Source organism: Symphalangus syndactylus, chromosome 1 (assembly GCF_028878055.3).
Source record: "Symphalangus syndactylus isolate Jambi chromosome 1, NHGRI_mSymSyn1-v2.1_pri, whole genome shotgun sequence".
Taxonomy (NCBI): domain Eukaryota; kingdom Metazoa; phylum Chordata; class Mammalia; order Primates; family Hylobatidae; genus Symphalangus; species Symphalangus syndactylus.
This window is the reverse complement of record NC_072423.2, coordinates 128,177,078-128,192,775: the sequence shown is the minus strand read 5'-3', so window position 1 is coordinate 128,192,775 and position 15,698 is coordinate 128,177,078. Positions and strand designations below refer to the sequence as shown.

Sequence of the window (15,698 nt, the reverse complement as noted above, 5' to 3'; positions counted from 1 at the left end):
AATGAAATCTTTTCTTTTTTTTTTTTTTAAATAAACGGAAGAGTCGTTCTCTGCTCCTCGCTCAGAAGGTTTCAAAGGTCGTCACACTGAAGCCCGGGGGCGTTCATCTCCCCAGCGGCCGGGAGAAGGGAGGAGGTTGGAGGGAGGAGGGAGGGAGCACACAAAAGCGGGCCGTGCTGAGAGGGCTAATGTTTCCTGTTTGCCTGGAGCCCCCTCCCCTGCCTCCCCTCCCCCAGCCCCCTCCCAGCACTCGGGCGGAAGTGAGTTTGCTCCTTTGGAGATTAAAAGGATTCCGAATTCCGATCAGTCCCAATAACCGGCGTACTGAAGAGAAGAGGAGGAGGAGGAGGAGGAGGCAGAGGCGGCAAAGCAGAGAAAGAGGGGGCGCGCGCGCGCGCACGCACGCAACCCGAATTGGGGGAGTTGTGCAAAGCCCCAGGAGGCCGGGGCACGGCGGGAGCAAAGCTCGGTAGGCGCAACGCGGCCGAGGCCACCCGCGTCCGGATCGGCGACTCGTTTCAGAAAGATGACGCGGGCGCGAGCCGGCGGCGTTGGCCACGCGGCTCCCGAGCTCGCCGCGCGGGGCTGTTGCCGGTTCCACTGATTCATCCAGCGCGCCCGAGAGGAGCCTCCATCCCCGAGGCTCAGGATCGGAGGGGGGACCAAGGCGAGGGCGAAATGGCCCGATGACAAAGGAAATGTGATCCCCCTTCTCTGCCAAGGTTTCAGAGAGGACGGACGTGAGGAGGAGGAGGGGCGCAGGGCGCGCGCGGAGCTCGGATAGCATTGCACGACGGCCCGCGCGGAGCGGGTACATCTAATATCTCCCTGCTGATGAATAATTCAGGGCGGCCCGCGGGGACCTGCGGCCCCGCGCGCTAAGCCGAAGGGGAAGGAGCGTGCGGGAGGCGCCCAGGCCAGGCGAGGCGGGGGCACGAGGGCTCCGGGCCGCGTGGGGCGCGCGTGCGTGTTAAGCGCGGGCAGCCGCGGCCCGGCTGGGCAGGCGCGCGGGAGACTCGAGGCGCGTGGGACGCGCGTGCGTACTGCACGCGTGCGGCCGCGGCTGGGCCACCACGAGCTGCAGCTGCTGCGGGGCCCACCGCCCTGCAGGGGAGGCCGTGCCTGGCCGTGCGCAAGCCCCAAGCGCAGCACGCCGGGCCACCCAGGAGCCCCTGGCCGCCGCGTCATGCGGCGGGGCGGCCGACGTCGCGCGGGGAGACACCGGCTTGGCGACGCGCCGCTCCCGCCTTTACTAGTTTGGGGCGCCTTCCCCTCCCAAGAACAGACTAAATCCGTTTAAAGAAAAGCAACGCACCAAATACTCGTGGAACCAAATTCTGCTCTCGCCAGGACTGGGACTGCACAGCGAACTCTCCTTTTGGGAACTACTTTCGGCTATCGCGAAGCGAAGCCCCAGCTGCTCCAGGGAGTCTTCCGACCTCCCTGCCCCCTCTCGCCCCTCGCCTGTCGGGGCTTGTTCCGGCGTTCCCTCTTCGGAAGGCACGCGGCCCCCAAGTTATCCGGAGGAATCTGTGTCGCCGGTGGATAGTAGCATTTAATGCCTGCAGTGTCGGGGGTGGCAGCGCTCGGGCCGGACGAGGCGAGGCCAAGCGGGCAGCGCTGCTCTGGTGCCGGCTCCCGGATTGCAGGCCTAATCGATGCATTTTTCTGAGTGAGTCGGTGACTCCCCCACCCACCTCGTCCGCTTTCTCCTCCTCCTCCTCCTCTTCCTCTCTGGTCTCCTCCCTCCTCCGGGCTGGGTTGCAAATGGCTTCGTTCCCCGAGACCGATTTCCAGATCTGCTTGCTGTGCAAGGAGATGTGCGGCTCGCCGGCGCCGCTCTCCTCCAACTCGTCCGCGTCGTCGTCGTCCTCGCAGACGTCCACGTCGTCGGGGGGCGGCGGCGGGGGCCCTGGGGCGGCGGCGCGCCGCCTACACGTCCTGCCCTGCCTGCACGCGTTCTGCCGCCCCTGCCTCGAGGCGCACCGGTTGCCGGCGGCGGGCGGCGGCGCGCCGGGAGAGCCGCTCAAGCTACGCTGCCCCGTGTGCGACCAGAAAGTAGTGCTAGCCGAGGCGGCGGGCATGGACGCGCTGCCTTCGTCCGCTTTCTTGCTTAGCAACCTGCTTGACGCGGTGGTGGCCACTGCCGACGAGCCGCCGCCCAAGAACGGGCGCGCCGGCGCTCCGGCGGGAGCGGGCGGCCACAGCAACCACCGGCACCACGCTCACCACGCGCACCCGCGCGCGTCTGCCTCCGCGCCGCCACTCCCGCAGGCGCCGCAGCCGCCCGCGCCTTCCCGCTCGGCACCCGGCGGCCCGGCCGCTTCCACGTCGGCGCTGTTGCTCCGCCGGCCTCACGGCTGCAGCTCGTGCGATGAAGGCAACGCAGCTTCTTCGCGCTGCCTCGACTGCCAGGAGCACCTGTGCGACAACTGCGTCCGAGCGCACCAGCGCGTGCGCCTCACCAAGGACCACTACATCGAGCGCGGCCCGCCGGGTCCCGGTGCCGCAGCAGCGGCGCAGCAGCTCGGGCTCGGGCCGCCCTTTCCCGGCCCGCCCTTCTCCATCCTCTCAGTGTTTCCCGAGCGCCTCGGCTTCTGCCAGCACCACGACGACGAGGTGAGTGCGTGGGGGCGTGTGTTTGTGTCCATCGGATAACTGCGTGTTATCCGACAGGGTCTCCCGGCCGGTCCCACAGCAAGGGGAGGAGGTCGTCTCCGAATTTGCTTTGTATTTCCTTTGGCTACGTGGCAGTCCTTGCTACCAAAGCAGATCATGACCTGGGAAGTATGTGGAAGTGGATTCTGTGTACGTGTCGCGAGGGGCCCCGAAAAATCCCATAGCGTTGGGTCCTCCCTTTCCCGATTTTAATTTCTGTGTGGCAAAACGCGGCAATCGTCTTCAGTTAGGCATGAGTTGGGAAGAGATAGGTGTGCGTGTTTGTGTAGACGTGGCCTGCTCTTGTGGGCACACCAGAGGCCTCTCAACGTGCTGAGAAGGCGCTCCTTTATTTTCAGATTTTTGTTTGGAAAACTCATAGATTGTCTTTAAAATAGAGTGAGCCCGGAAGAGATGGTTGTGTGGGTGAGTGCGTGGAGTTTGTGTGCCTCCGTAGACTTGGTTTCCACGTGCGCACTTGTGAGGGGAAGACTTTTTTTTGTTGTTGGGACAGCATGGCAGTCCTTGCCTCCTTATGTTTGTTAAGTGGGAGCGTCTGTGGATCTTTGAGGGCCAAGGGCCCCCAGTCTTAAGCCCTTCTCTTTCCGCGGCTGCTTCCTATATTGTTTAAAATGCGTGTTCTGGCCCCTGAGTTCTCCTAGCGTGAAATCGCCGTTCGTGGGCCCACGGCTGCACCCCGAGACAGAAGCGGAATAAGGGGACGACGTTACCTTCACCCGCCTGAGTCTCTTGGGCCGCGCCCGCCTGCCCCGACTTCCAGCCCTACAGGAACCGGTTTCCCTGGTTAGGAGGTATCCACCCCGCTCAACCAGGGGCTCGACTTCCTTGGAAAAGACCAAGGCAGCCGTACGCTGCTGGAACGCCGGAGTGCAAAGGCTCTTAGGGCTACATCGCAACCCTCGGGCTCGATTTCGCCCTTTGGGCTGTCGAGTAAACTTTTGCTTATTTTTCACACAGTGTGACCCCTTTCTCCTTTCCACTTTGGTATTATGCGAGTGTCGTCTTCTCCCTCGAACCCAATAAAGGCAGGCCAAAAGTCTTGAGAAGCGGGCTCTTGCCGAGGGGGTCGGTAACTTAGGCGATCTACCTGTAGACCAGTGAGAGGGTGTGGGTGAAAGTCTTCACTTAGAGCGTAAGCTGGAGACTGCAGAGGCTTTAAAAGCTATAGTGGGGGTCATGGCCTGTGTAAGCTGGAGAGTGGGTACCGAGCACCGCAAAGGTGAGCCCAGCGGCGCTGCCTTTTCCACTCCTAACCTGTTATTTGGGGAGGAGGGCAGAGCTATTGCCTGATGGCCTTTAGCTGGCTTCTCCTGTTGGAAAAAAGTTAATTCTAATCTACTTGTTGTAGGCATCTCCTTTTAAAAGGTTTCTTCTAGGTAAGAAGGTAGGGGGCAGTTATCTTTTTTTTCCGTTTTTAAACTTTGAATGGATTCCTAGTTTTAATATACTATGGGTTCACGTGCTTTCATCACTTTTAGAAAAATGAGTGATTGAGGTAAATACCGATCCAAATCCCAAGAACAGAAAAATTGAGCCAATTCACTTGCAGATTTGGATCAAATGCAGGGCGAGCAGAAATGGGGTTGAATCCACGAGTTTCCGCTCCTGAGAGGTGTTTTTAGTTTAAATGTCAGTTTATATTTCCAGTTAAAGATACACCTATATTTTATTTGGGCTGAAACAGTAGATGCTCAGTGTTGGCAGACTTGTAAAAGATTTACTCACTTTTAAAATTAGAAAACCCTTCAAACCGCATTGGGGAGTGTGAATTGAGAAGTGAAGCTCTCCACTCACCCTGGGAGGTACTCGGAAGCTCTTCAAATTCACTTTTTAGCATGTGCAATGTCAGGTTGAAGTAACTAATAATCCTTAACATAAAATTTGCTCAGTTTTGGGCAAGATTCTACTTGCTCTCTTTAACTTTTCATTAAAAACGTTTTGGAAATTAGTTGTTTGGCCCTTTTATTCATTCCTGGATTTAGAACGCTAGAAATTTGAGATTAAAGGTGACAAACCAGTGTTCTGAGTAGAAGACTAAAGTGTTAGGAGAGACGGCACTAACAGGTAGTGAGGTTCATAAACGGTTCCGCCCACAGGTTAAATAATTCCTTTTCTTTGAAGGAAGTGATCACGTTAACAGTTTGAGAATATTGTTCCTTTAAAAAGTCATCCCTCTCTGGCGGGGAAGGAGCTTTAGGACATTTGGAGGATGATAGACTGACCCATATCTAGACTCTGATACACTGCCTAAATCCACATATTTTAATGTGTATACCGTCTACCTCAATTTTTAAGATGAGCTCCTTAACTGAGTTGCTTCCCTTGTCAACAGGCTCCGTTAAATAATTCAGAGCAGCACCTTTTCCTTATAGTGACTAAGGCCACCTGACCTTGGGAAGGAGGCCCAACACCCTACCCCAGCTTGCAGGGTCTCTCGCCCAGGGGGACTTTCTTCCTTAAGCATCCCCTTGGAAATGCCTTCTTAGGATTGGCAAGTGAGGTGTCTTGTCTGAGCAATTGGCTTTAAGCCGTAGTGATGATAACCTGGAAATCTTTGGGTTTTCCAACGAAATATTGAGACTTGCTTGCTGCTACTCTTTTATTTGGCTTATTTCAACAACATAGTTGGGGCTTTTCACTAGTTCTGTGCCTACAGAGTCCGAAAGGCCTGTAGGCTCCGTGGCCCAGCCAGCATCCGGGCAGGGAATCCGAGGTCGCCGTCCCCTGAACAGCTGGACGCGGGCCCGCTGCGTGCCGCGGGTCCCGGGAGAGGCGGGCGCAGGCAGAGTCGCCGCGGGCCTGCGCCGCCGCCCGGCCAGCCCGGAGCCTGCCTCGGCTCTGGGGACGTGGCCTGGCCGGCGGCCGCCCTTCTCCCCGCAGGCACCTCCTGGGGTGTTCACGGCCGCTCTGGTCATGGAGAAGGGTCTTCGCTTGAGTTTTCGGGGAAGAGTGTCACAACTAGGGAGTTGTGAGCGCTGCTCCAGCTGCTCACAAGTGGCCCTTTTAGTGTTGTTTTGTTTTTGGCACATAGAATGTGAGCCCTTTGCAGCCTTGGAGGCGATACTGGGAGCAGAAATCCTGGGTGTGTTGTGTGCCTAAGCTGGGCGTCAGGATTCTGTGAATGGCGGGAAGTTGAGCAGGGTTTGAACCCGGGAAAGCCTCTGTCACTAGCGGTGAGGGGCAGTGGGGGTGACATTGTTGCCACCTGGAAAACATTGTAGCCCGCCCCACCCGAGGATGGCAATACTGTTCCCAGTTAGGCAGGTCTGGGGGTGGCGTTTTCTGGAGTCTGGTTGGAAAAAGGGGTGCAGGTGTTGGTAGAATCCATGCAGTCCCTGTGTTGGGCTTTAAAATGCCTCCTGAAGAGAAAAGTTCTAGAATTCCAACCCGATTTGACCCTGAACATTGAGCACTCCTGGGACTGTCTCCTGGCAGGGAACTTAAAGTGGCTTCAGACACTTGGAACAAGGTTTGCTGCCTAAAATAATCGGTTGTTGTGTGAATTTCTGTTTTGTATATTGTAAGTCATATTGTAAATGGGACTGTACCTGTATTCAGCACCAGTGTTTATTATTCTCTGTTCCCAAAGTCTAAGTTTTTTCAGGTCTGCATATACTCAGTGTATGCATGTTTATTTTTAAATTATATTAATGTTCTTGCGTAAATTATAAAATCTATAGCAAAATATTTTTAAAAGCATAATACAAATTTCCCACTTACACTGCATGTCGAAGTAATTCTCTTTTTAAAGGTGTGAAATGTAGATACAGCTAAAGAACCACTTTCCTATCTTTTTCGTCTTTAGAGGCAATCAGATGTAACTAAGTTGGTGAAATTCATGACAAACTTTGAGAATTTCTACCAGAAATTGGGATTTTAACTGGAATCCGATTGATTCATATTAATTTCAACAGCTTTTTTTTTTTTAATTTTTTTAAAGTAAGGACAAGGAGAGAAAGTGAACAGAAATGGGTATTTTAGTATTTCTGTTACGTGCCTTCAACCTGCTCTACAATACTGGGTGAGTATGTCCTCTGAGTGCAGACATCTCACCTACTGGCTGGAAAACCAAACTTAACGTGCCTTGAAAATAATTACAGAGGTTGTTGCTTTGAATCCAGTTCAGCAGGTAGACATTTGGAAGCCTATTGAATTCAGAAAATGCTTGATAAAAATATATAGGAGGGAAATGTTCATTATTGATATGTTAATTGCTTAGCCTTTTTGGGCCTAAGCTATTTCCACTAAAGTGAGTAGGAATGGATTTTTCAACATGGACTCTCAGGAAGTGGGCCACGGCTAGTTTGGCAAGCCTGTGCTGATGAGGTTGCCTTGAAGGCATAACCTGTCATAAACTATGCTAGTAATATGGAGGCTGTTGTGGTATCAGCACTGTCTGGGAAACCTTTTGTGATTATTTGTTCAGTTTCCTTCCTTTACAAAGATAAACTATAGTGGTTTTAGTGGTTTGGGGATTGCATAGATTTGGTACAAGATTTTTATTTCCAATTCTAGGAATATACATTTTGGAAGACAAGATATTTGGGGAAAAAACTGTACTTTTTCTAGACTTCCAGTTCTTCATTTGACAATAGTATTTATTCTTTATCATTGACATTGTTTTCAAAGTGAAATAGTTGTACCTGAAATGGGGAAACCCAGGAGGCAGAGGTTGCAGTGAGCCGAGATCGGTTGCAGCGAGCCGAGATGGTGCCATTGCACTCCAGCCTGGGTGACGGGAGCGAGACTGTCTAAAAAGATACAGGGAAATCTTCCTAAACGTGTTTGAAGAGGGTCGGGCGCGGTGGCTCACGCCTGTAATCCCAGCACTTTGGAAGGCCGAGGCGGGCAGATCACGAGGTCAAGAGATCGAGACCATCCTGGCCAACATGGTGAAACCCTGTCTCTACTAAAAATAAAAAAAAAAATCAGCCAGGCATGGTGACGCGTGCCTGTAGTCCCAGCTACCTGGGAGGCTGAGGCAGGAGCATTGCTTGAACTGGGGAGGCGGAGGCTGGCAGTGAGCCAAGATCATGCCGCTGCACTCCATTCAGCCTGGGCAACAGAGTGAGACTCGTCTCAAAAAAAGAAAAAAAAAAAGGTGTTTGAAGATTGGGTAAAAATTGCCATTACCCATCTAGTTCTCCCTCCCATTGTATTATAGCTACTTACTTAATACTTTTATGTAGTCCTTTTCTTTTTTTCTGAGATGGAGTTTCACTCTTGTTGCCCAGGCTGTAGTGCGGTGGTGCGATCTTGGCTCACTACAACCTCCACCTCCCGGGTTCAAGTGATTCTTCTGCCTCAGCCTCCCAAGTAACGGGGATTACAGGCGCTCGTCACCTTGCCTGGCTGATTTTTTTTTTTTTTTTTTAGTGGAGACAGGGTTTCACCACATTGGCCAGGTTGGTCTGTAATTCCTGACCTTAGGTGATCCACCCACCTCGGCCTCCCAAAGGGCTAGGATTGACTACAGGCAAGAGCCACCGCGCCTGGCCCTAGTCCCTTTCTTCCCAGCCTGGAGTGCAGTTGTACAGCTCCTTAAAGCCTTTGACCTCTCAGGCTTAGGAGATCCTCCTGCCTGTGTCTCTCAAGTAGCTGGGACTACAGGCTCTAGCCATCACACCTGGCTAATTTTTGTGGAGACGGCGTTTCGCCATGTTGCCCAGGCTGGTCTCGAACTCGCAAGCTCCAGCGACCTGCCTACCTAGGCCTCCCAAAATGCTGGGATTTCAGGCATGAGCTACCTCGCTGGGCTAGTTAGTCCTTTTCTTTTCTTTTTTTCTTGAGACGAATCTGTGTCTCGCTGTGTCACCCAAGCTGGAGTTCAGTGGTGCGATCTCGGCTCACTGCAACCTCCGCCTCCCTGGTTAAAGCAATTCTTCTGCCTCAGCCTCCCAAGTGGCTGGGACTACAGGCATGTGCCACCATGCCCGGCTAATTTTTGTATTTTTAAAAAGTGGAGACGGTGTTTCACCATGTTGGCCAGGCTGGTCTTGAGCTCCTGACCTCAAGGTGATCTGCCTGCCTCGACATCACAAAGTGCTGGGATTCAGGTGTGAGCCACCGTGCCTGGCCCTTAGGTAGTCCTTTTCTAGAAGGATCTCAGGAGGCTAAAATGTCTAGTTTCCTCAAGTACTGCTTAATATGGATGCAACTTTCTCCTCACATGTAAAATTATGAGCATAATTGGGCTTTATGTCTTTTCACTGAAAAAAGGAACTAATAATCATGCATATATAGTAAGGGAGTTAGCTCTTGTGGAAGCTGTCAATGAAGTAAAATGGCTAAAATGCTTTTTTTTGAAGTGGTTTGCCAGGGTAAAACGTGTTTATAAATTTTTCTGGTTCAAGAGAAATTTTCATTAAATAATTCTGTAGCTCTAAAATGTAACCCCCTCTGAGTTATTTCTGGTGCTAAAAGTCACATGGTTTGCCCGTTCTCCATCCAGTTCTCTGCACACGGCCAGGTTTCTTTTGTCTGTATTCATTCTTAGCAAATAAAGGACCATTTCAGTGTCATTTTTGACACAGGCAAAAGGGTGAGATGAATTCTGTACTATGCAAGGCAGTTTCAAAATACTGCTTCCCCCCTTCTCCCACTCCCACCCATAAAACTAATAAAGGTTAAAGGCCTGGCTCACTAAGGCTGTTTTTGCTATCTCTGACATTTTGGAAGAGAGCAAGAGAAAGATAATGATAAAGAATTACAGTTGCCTTAAGGGAGCAAGATGCCACCCATTGAAGCCTACTCTGTTGCCGCTTTTCTTCTTGACCTTTCAAGCATTGTGGCTTGCAAGAGTAAGCTTGATCCATCTTTCCTCTAAAGCTGATGTGACCTCCTGCTTGTTCAATACTAAATTATTCCCCTCCTTTTGAGGTTTTGTCTATACTCACAAACTGAGTTGACTGAAACCAGATTGACTGTTTTGATTGACAAGACTCTGACTTGTCAACCTAAAAAGTGGGAGGAGTAGAGGGCCTAGTGGTGTCCCTTTACATTTGAAACTATTTGACTTAAATGATATTCCAAAATAAATCTTTGCCTCTCCATGCCATCTCTTGCCTTCCTCATGCTGTAGATAAATGCAGTTTGCTTACAACTGGTTTTGAAGGTAGAATGAAATGAAATGGGGGAAGATCCCACTCAACTACTACCATCCAGGCAGGGTGCGGTAGCTCACGCCTGTAATCACAGCACTTTGGGAGGCTGACATGGGCAGATCACATAAGGCCCAGAGTTTGAGACCAGCCTACCAACATGGTGAAACCCCATCTCTACTAAAAATACAAAAATTAGCCAGACAAATCCCAGCTACTGGGGCTGAGGCAGGAGAATCACTTGAGCGTGGGAGGCGGAGGTTGCAGTGAGCCAGGATCGTGCCATTGCACTCCAGTCTGGGCGATAGAACAAGACTATGTCTCAAAAACAAACTCCCATCCAAACTTGAGTTTTAGAGATACTCATATTAGACTTAGGCTAATAGTTTTTTTTGTCATACTTACTGTAGATTTTCTACTAATCCTAGATAGTTCCTAACCGGAACTTTAATTCCCATCAGGTGAGTTCTTTTTTTTTTTTTTTTTTTTTTTTTAGAGGAAGTCTTGTTCTGTCACCCAGGCTGGAGTGTAGTGGCACCATGTTGGTCAGGCTGGTCTGAAACTCCTGACCTCAAGTGATCCACCCACCTTGGCCTCCCATAGTGCTGGGATTACAGGTATGAGCCACCACACCGGGCCAGGTGAATTTTTTTTGTTTGTTTGGTTTTTTTTGTTTTTTGTTTTTTTGAGGCGGAGTCTTGCTCTGTCCCCCAGGCTGGAGTGCAGTGGAGCGATCTCAGCTCACTGCAAGCTCTGCCTCCTGGGTTCACGCCATTCTCCTGCCTCAGCCTTCTGAGTAGCTGGGACTACAGGGGCCCGCCGCCAGGCCCGGCTAATTGTTTTTGTATTTTTAGTAGAGACGGGGTTTCACCGTGTTAGCTAGGATGGTCTCAATCTCCTGACCTCATGATCCACCTGCCTTGGCCTCCCAAAGTGCTGGGATTACAGGCGTGAGCCACCGTGCCGGGCAATTTTTTTGTATTTTTAGTAGAGACAGGGTTTCACCATGTTAGCCAGGATGGTCTCGATCTCCTGACCTCGTGATCCGCCCACCGCGGCCTCCCAAAGTGCTGGCATTACAGGCGTGAGCCACTGCGCCCGGGCTGGGAGTTTGTTTTTAGTGAAGCTATAAATTATCAGTTGCAACAAAAAATTAGCAGCCAGTTGTATTTCACTCAAAAACAATTTTCCATATAGAAGTAGTAGTCTTTAGCAATAAAAATATTATGTTCAGTAATTATGTTAGCATACTGAGGTTGTGATTATTGGGAATGAGTTCCTTTGTCATGAAGGGTAGGAGGATAATTCTTTTTTTTTTTTTCTTTTTTGGTGGAGTCTCACTCTGTTGCCCAGGCTGGAGTGTAATGGTGTGATCTCGGCTCATTGCACCTTCTGCCTCCTGGGTTCAAGCGATTCTCCTGCCTTGTCTCACGAGTAGCTGGGATCACAGGCATGCACCACCATGCCTGGCTAATTTTATATTTTTAGTAGAGATGGGGTTTTGCCATATTGGCCAGGCTGGTCTCGAACCCCTGACCTCAGGTGATCCGCCGCCTCAGCCTCCCAAAGTGCTGGGATTACAGGCATGAGCTACTGCGCCTTGCAAGGGGGGATAATTCTTGATTGCGATCATTTATCTATATGAGCTTCTGCAGAATAGCACATTTTGTCAACATTAATAGGTTTTAAAGCAGAGCAGTGGGCATGAAAAAGAATAAAGTGGGTGCAGATCAGTTGTGTAGACTGAGGACATGCCCTCCTGGCTCTGACACCCTGTGAATTCCAGGGGCCCGTGAATGGACTTTGGAGCCTGAGTGGTCAGTCAGGTCAGGCACCCCTGAGAATGAGAGCCTTTGTAAACATCTGTTGGCTGCTGCATCCTGTAGCTGTTACTTCTGGAAAGTTTGGCCAGCCATTTTCTTCTCGTCTTAACCTTTTGCAGTTAAAATGTTCTTCTTGAAATGCCAGTGGATTTGGGGAAGCCGTTTCATATTCTTTTGGGACTAATTGGGATAATTATTAAAATGCTGTTGTATAAAAAATCTGCACTTAAGTTTTGCTGCTAAATATAGATTGGATGGCTACTTAAGCACTGGTGTTTTGGAAATGAGGATTGTGAATGAGTGGCATCAGCAGCCATTATTACCATGTATTGGACACTTAAAGGAAGTCAGGAGTTTAGATCATATATCTCCACATTTTGGTCTGTGTCCTCTGAGATCAGTGTCAAAGGGAGATTTTTCTATTACTTAGGATTATCAATAGATTTGTACTGAAAATGCTTCCAGAAATGTAGATAAGCATTGAGCAGGAGAGTAGAAAGTTTAGGTAATAGTTGGAAAAAAGTAAGACTCCTGACAGGCAGTCTTTCTTAATCAAGTGTCTGTTCAATTATTTGGCTTTGCTTGAGCACTCTGATTCTAGGTTAGATTCTGCTTTGCCTCAGTTTTTGCATCTGTAAAATGAGGGTAACTCTTTGCAGTGTTGTAAGGAGTAGAGCTGAAATATAAAGTCTCATAGCACAGTGCCCTACAATTGAAGGCAATTGTAAACTTTTTTTTTTTTTTTTGAGATGGAGTCTTGCTCTGTCACTCAGGCTAGAGTGCAGTGGTGCAATCACAGCTTACTGCTGTCTCAACCTTCTTGGCTCAAGTGATCACCTCTGCCTCCCGAGAAGGTGCATGCCACGATACCCGGTTAATTGAAAAAAATTCTTTTTGTAGAGACTGGGTTGCACCATGTTGCCCAGGCTGGTCTCCAACTCTTGGGCTCAAGCCACCCTCCTGCCTGTCCTCCCAAAGTGCTGGGGTTACAGGCGTGAGCCACCTCATCTGGCCCCAGTTTACATTTTATATGAGATGTTTGAAAACCACTAATTTTTCTTATAATTTTTTTGTAGAGACAGGGTTCTCACTTTGTTGCCCAGGCTGGTCTTGAACTCCTGGCCTCTAGTGATAGCAATCCTCCTATGTCAGTCTCCTAGAGTACTGGGGTTACAGGCATGAGCCACTGTCCCCCACTAGAAAACACTAATTTTTTTTTTTTGACACGGGCTCTCGCTCTGTCGCCCAGGCTGGAGTGCAGTGATGTGATCTCGGCTCACTGCAACCTCTGCTTCCCAGGTTCAAGCGATTCTTCTGCCTCAACCTCCCAAGTAGCTGGGACTACAGGCATGCACCACCATGCCTGGCTAATTATCTTTCTTTTTTTTTTTTTGAGACGGAGTCTCGCTCTGTCTCCCAGGCTGGAGTGCAGTGGCGCGATCTCGGCTCACTGCAAGCTCCGCCTCTCGGGTTCACGCCATTCTCCTGCCTCAGCCTCTCCGAGTAGCTGGGACTACAGGCGCCCGCCACCACGCCCGGCCAATTTTTTTTGTATTTTTAGTAGAGACGGGGTTTCACCGTGGTCTCGATCTGTTGACCTCGTGATCCGCCTGCCTCGGCCTCCCAAAGTGCTGGGATTACAAGTGTGAGCCACCGCGCCCGGCCCTTTTTTTTTTTTTTTTTTTTTTTTTGAGATGGAGTTTCACTCTTGTTGCCCAGGCTGGAGTGGAATGGCGCAATCTCGGTTCAGTGCAACCTCCACCTCCCAGGTTCAAGCGATTCTCCTGCCTCAGCCTCCCGAGTAGTTGGGATTACAGGCATGAGCCACCACGCCCGACTAATTTTGTATTTTTAGTAGGGACGGGGTTTCTCTGTGTTTGTCAGGCTGGTCTCGAACTCCTGACCTCAGGTGATCTGCCTGCCACCCAAAGTGCTGGGATTACAGGCTTCAGCCAACACCCTGCCGACACCACTAATCTATCTTTAAAGCCAAGATATTGTGTGGGGGCTGCGGAGAGGAAGGGGAACTGGCATATCAAGGAAGCAGATCAACTTGCTCAATGGAACAGTCTAATCTCAGCAACTAGAATATTTAGTAAGCATTAATGTCATGGTATTGTGTGTGTGTGTGTGTGTGTGTGTGTGTGTGTGCGCGCGCGCATTGGAGGAGGCATCTGAAGAGGAATCGAATCACAAGAAAGGCCTTAAGTCTTCATAGAAGAAGCTTCTCCATTACAAATGGGAATGCTGAGGCCTGGGGTATGAAATGACTTCATGAGAAACTGTCCTGACTCCTAGTCTAGCACTCTTTCCACATTGCTATTTATGTGACAATAACATGTGTTATTGACAAGTGTAGCTTTTTGAGATTAACCCTTAAAAATCTTCTTAATACTAAATTTACTGCCTGAATTTTTTTTTTTTTGAGATGGAGTCTTGTTCTGTCGCCCAGGCTGGAGTGTACAGTTGGTATTATCTTGGCTCACTGCAACCTCTGCCTCCTGGGTTCCAGCATTCTCCTGCCTCAGCCTCCCGGGTATATGGGACGATAGGTACATGCCACCATGCCTGGGTAATTTTGTATTTTTAGTAGAGATGGGGTTTCGCCATGTTAGCCAGGCTGGTCTTGAACTCCTTACCTCAGGTGATCTGCCTGCCTTGGCCTCCCAAAATGCTGGGATTACAGGTGTGACCACCATGTCCAGCCTCTAAATGTTTTTGTTTTTTTGTTTTTTGTATTTTATCTTCCTGCTTTGACCTTTTCTAAGTCATTAAGGAGAACATTAAAAAGCATAAATGGGCTCTGGTCTCTTAGCCAAAAACTGAGCATGACCATCTTGCAAAAAGCTGCCTGTCATCCCAAAATTAATTTAATAGTAAGTATTACCAGAATGATAATTTAGCAAGGGAGAAAGCTTTGAGTTTTGTTAATCTCTTGAAATGATAACTCCATCTCATAGTATCAGGGTGAGGTGCATCCTCTGGGCATATTCTATTCCAGATTGCCGGGAATGGAGCGCACCTCCTGCTGCTGTCCCCATGCCCTCTCACCGTGGCCCCAACACCTCAGAGCAATTTGGCATTAATGGATTGGGGATTTTTACACTAAGTCTGGCCTCTGTCGATATCAGTAGATTTAAGGACCAATTCCAGCTTTTGCCTGATTGTCAACTTCCAATGAGCTATGCAAGTTGGGCTTGACCCTCAGAAGATGCCCAAACTCTGCCTTCATTCCTTTGCAGAAACAAAGGACACTTCTTAGTTTTCAAGCCATAGAATGCCTCCCCCTGCCCCAAATGTTGAGGGTTTTGTTTGTTTGTTTGGATGTTTGTTTGTTTTTTTGCCGGAACTGGAGTGCAGTGGCGCAATCTAGGCTCACTGCAACCTCCACGTCCTGAGTTCAAGCGATTCTCGTGCCTCAGCCTCCCCAGTAGCTGGGATTAGAGGCGCCCGCCACCATGCCTGGCTAATTTTGATATTTTTTAGCAGAGACTGGGTTTCACCATGTTGGCCAGGCTGGTCTAAGGTAATCCGCCTACCTCGGCCTCCCAAAGTGTTGGGATTACAGGCGTGAGCCACTGCGCCTGCCTGCAAATGTTGAGTTTTGATGGACTTTTCCCCACGTTATATAAATGGAGGTGGGGAACCGTGGGGGATTTTGGAGATGAAAGGGGAAGAGTGGCTTGAAAAATGCCCTCAGCTTCTTGGTATAGGTAAGACCATGAGCTACAGAGTAACAACTGGATTTAAGTCCTAGTGTTGCCCTGTGTGACCTTGGACAAGTCACTTAACTGACATGATTTCTGACCTTTAAGATGGGAGTGATAGGGGTGGCTACATCTTCCAGACCTATTTATGGGGAGCTCTTTCACATGAAGGTGCTTTGAAAGAGCTAGAAAAATTTATATTGTAATATATGTGCCCATAACTGTAAATATCATGAAAAAATTTGGCTTCAACTTTTCCTGCAAGTTGCAGCCAAACAGCTAAAGTTTCTTTTCATGAAATTAAATAATGTTGCTTATCTTCCCTTTTTTTTTTTTTTTTTTTTTTTTTGAGACAGAGTCTTGCTGGGATGCCCAGGCAGGAATAGAAT

General features: G+C 49.7%; 1 protein-coding gene across 1 annotated transcript in view; it reads left to right on the top strand.

The window, feature by feature from the left end:
• The first annotated feature begins 462 nt into the window (after window positions 1-462).
• TRIM71 (tripartite motif containing 71) overlaps window positions 463-15,698 on the top strand; it is an 83,941-nt gene continuing 68,705 nt past the window's right edge. The window contains exon 1 of the mRNA XM_055284637.2: window positions 463-2,619. Within this exon, the coding sequence (XP_055140612.1) occupies window positions 1,768-2,619 (852 nt within the window). The 5' untranslated portion in view covers window positions 463-1,767. The remainder of the gene's footprint in view (window positions 2,620-15,698) is intronic.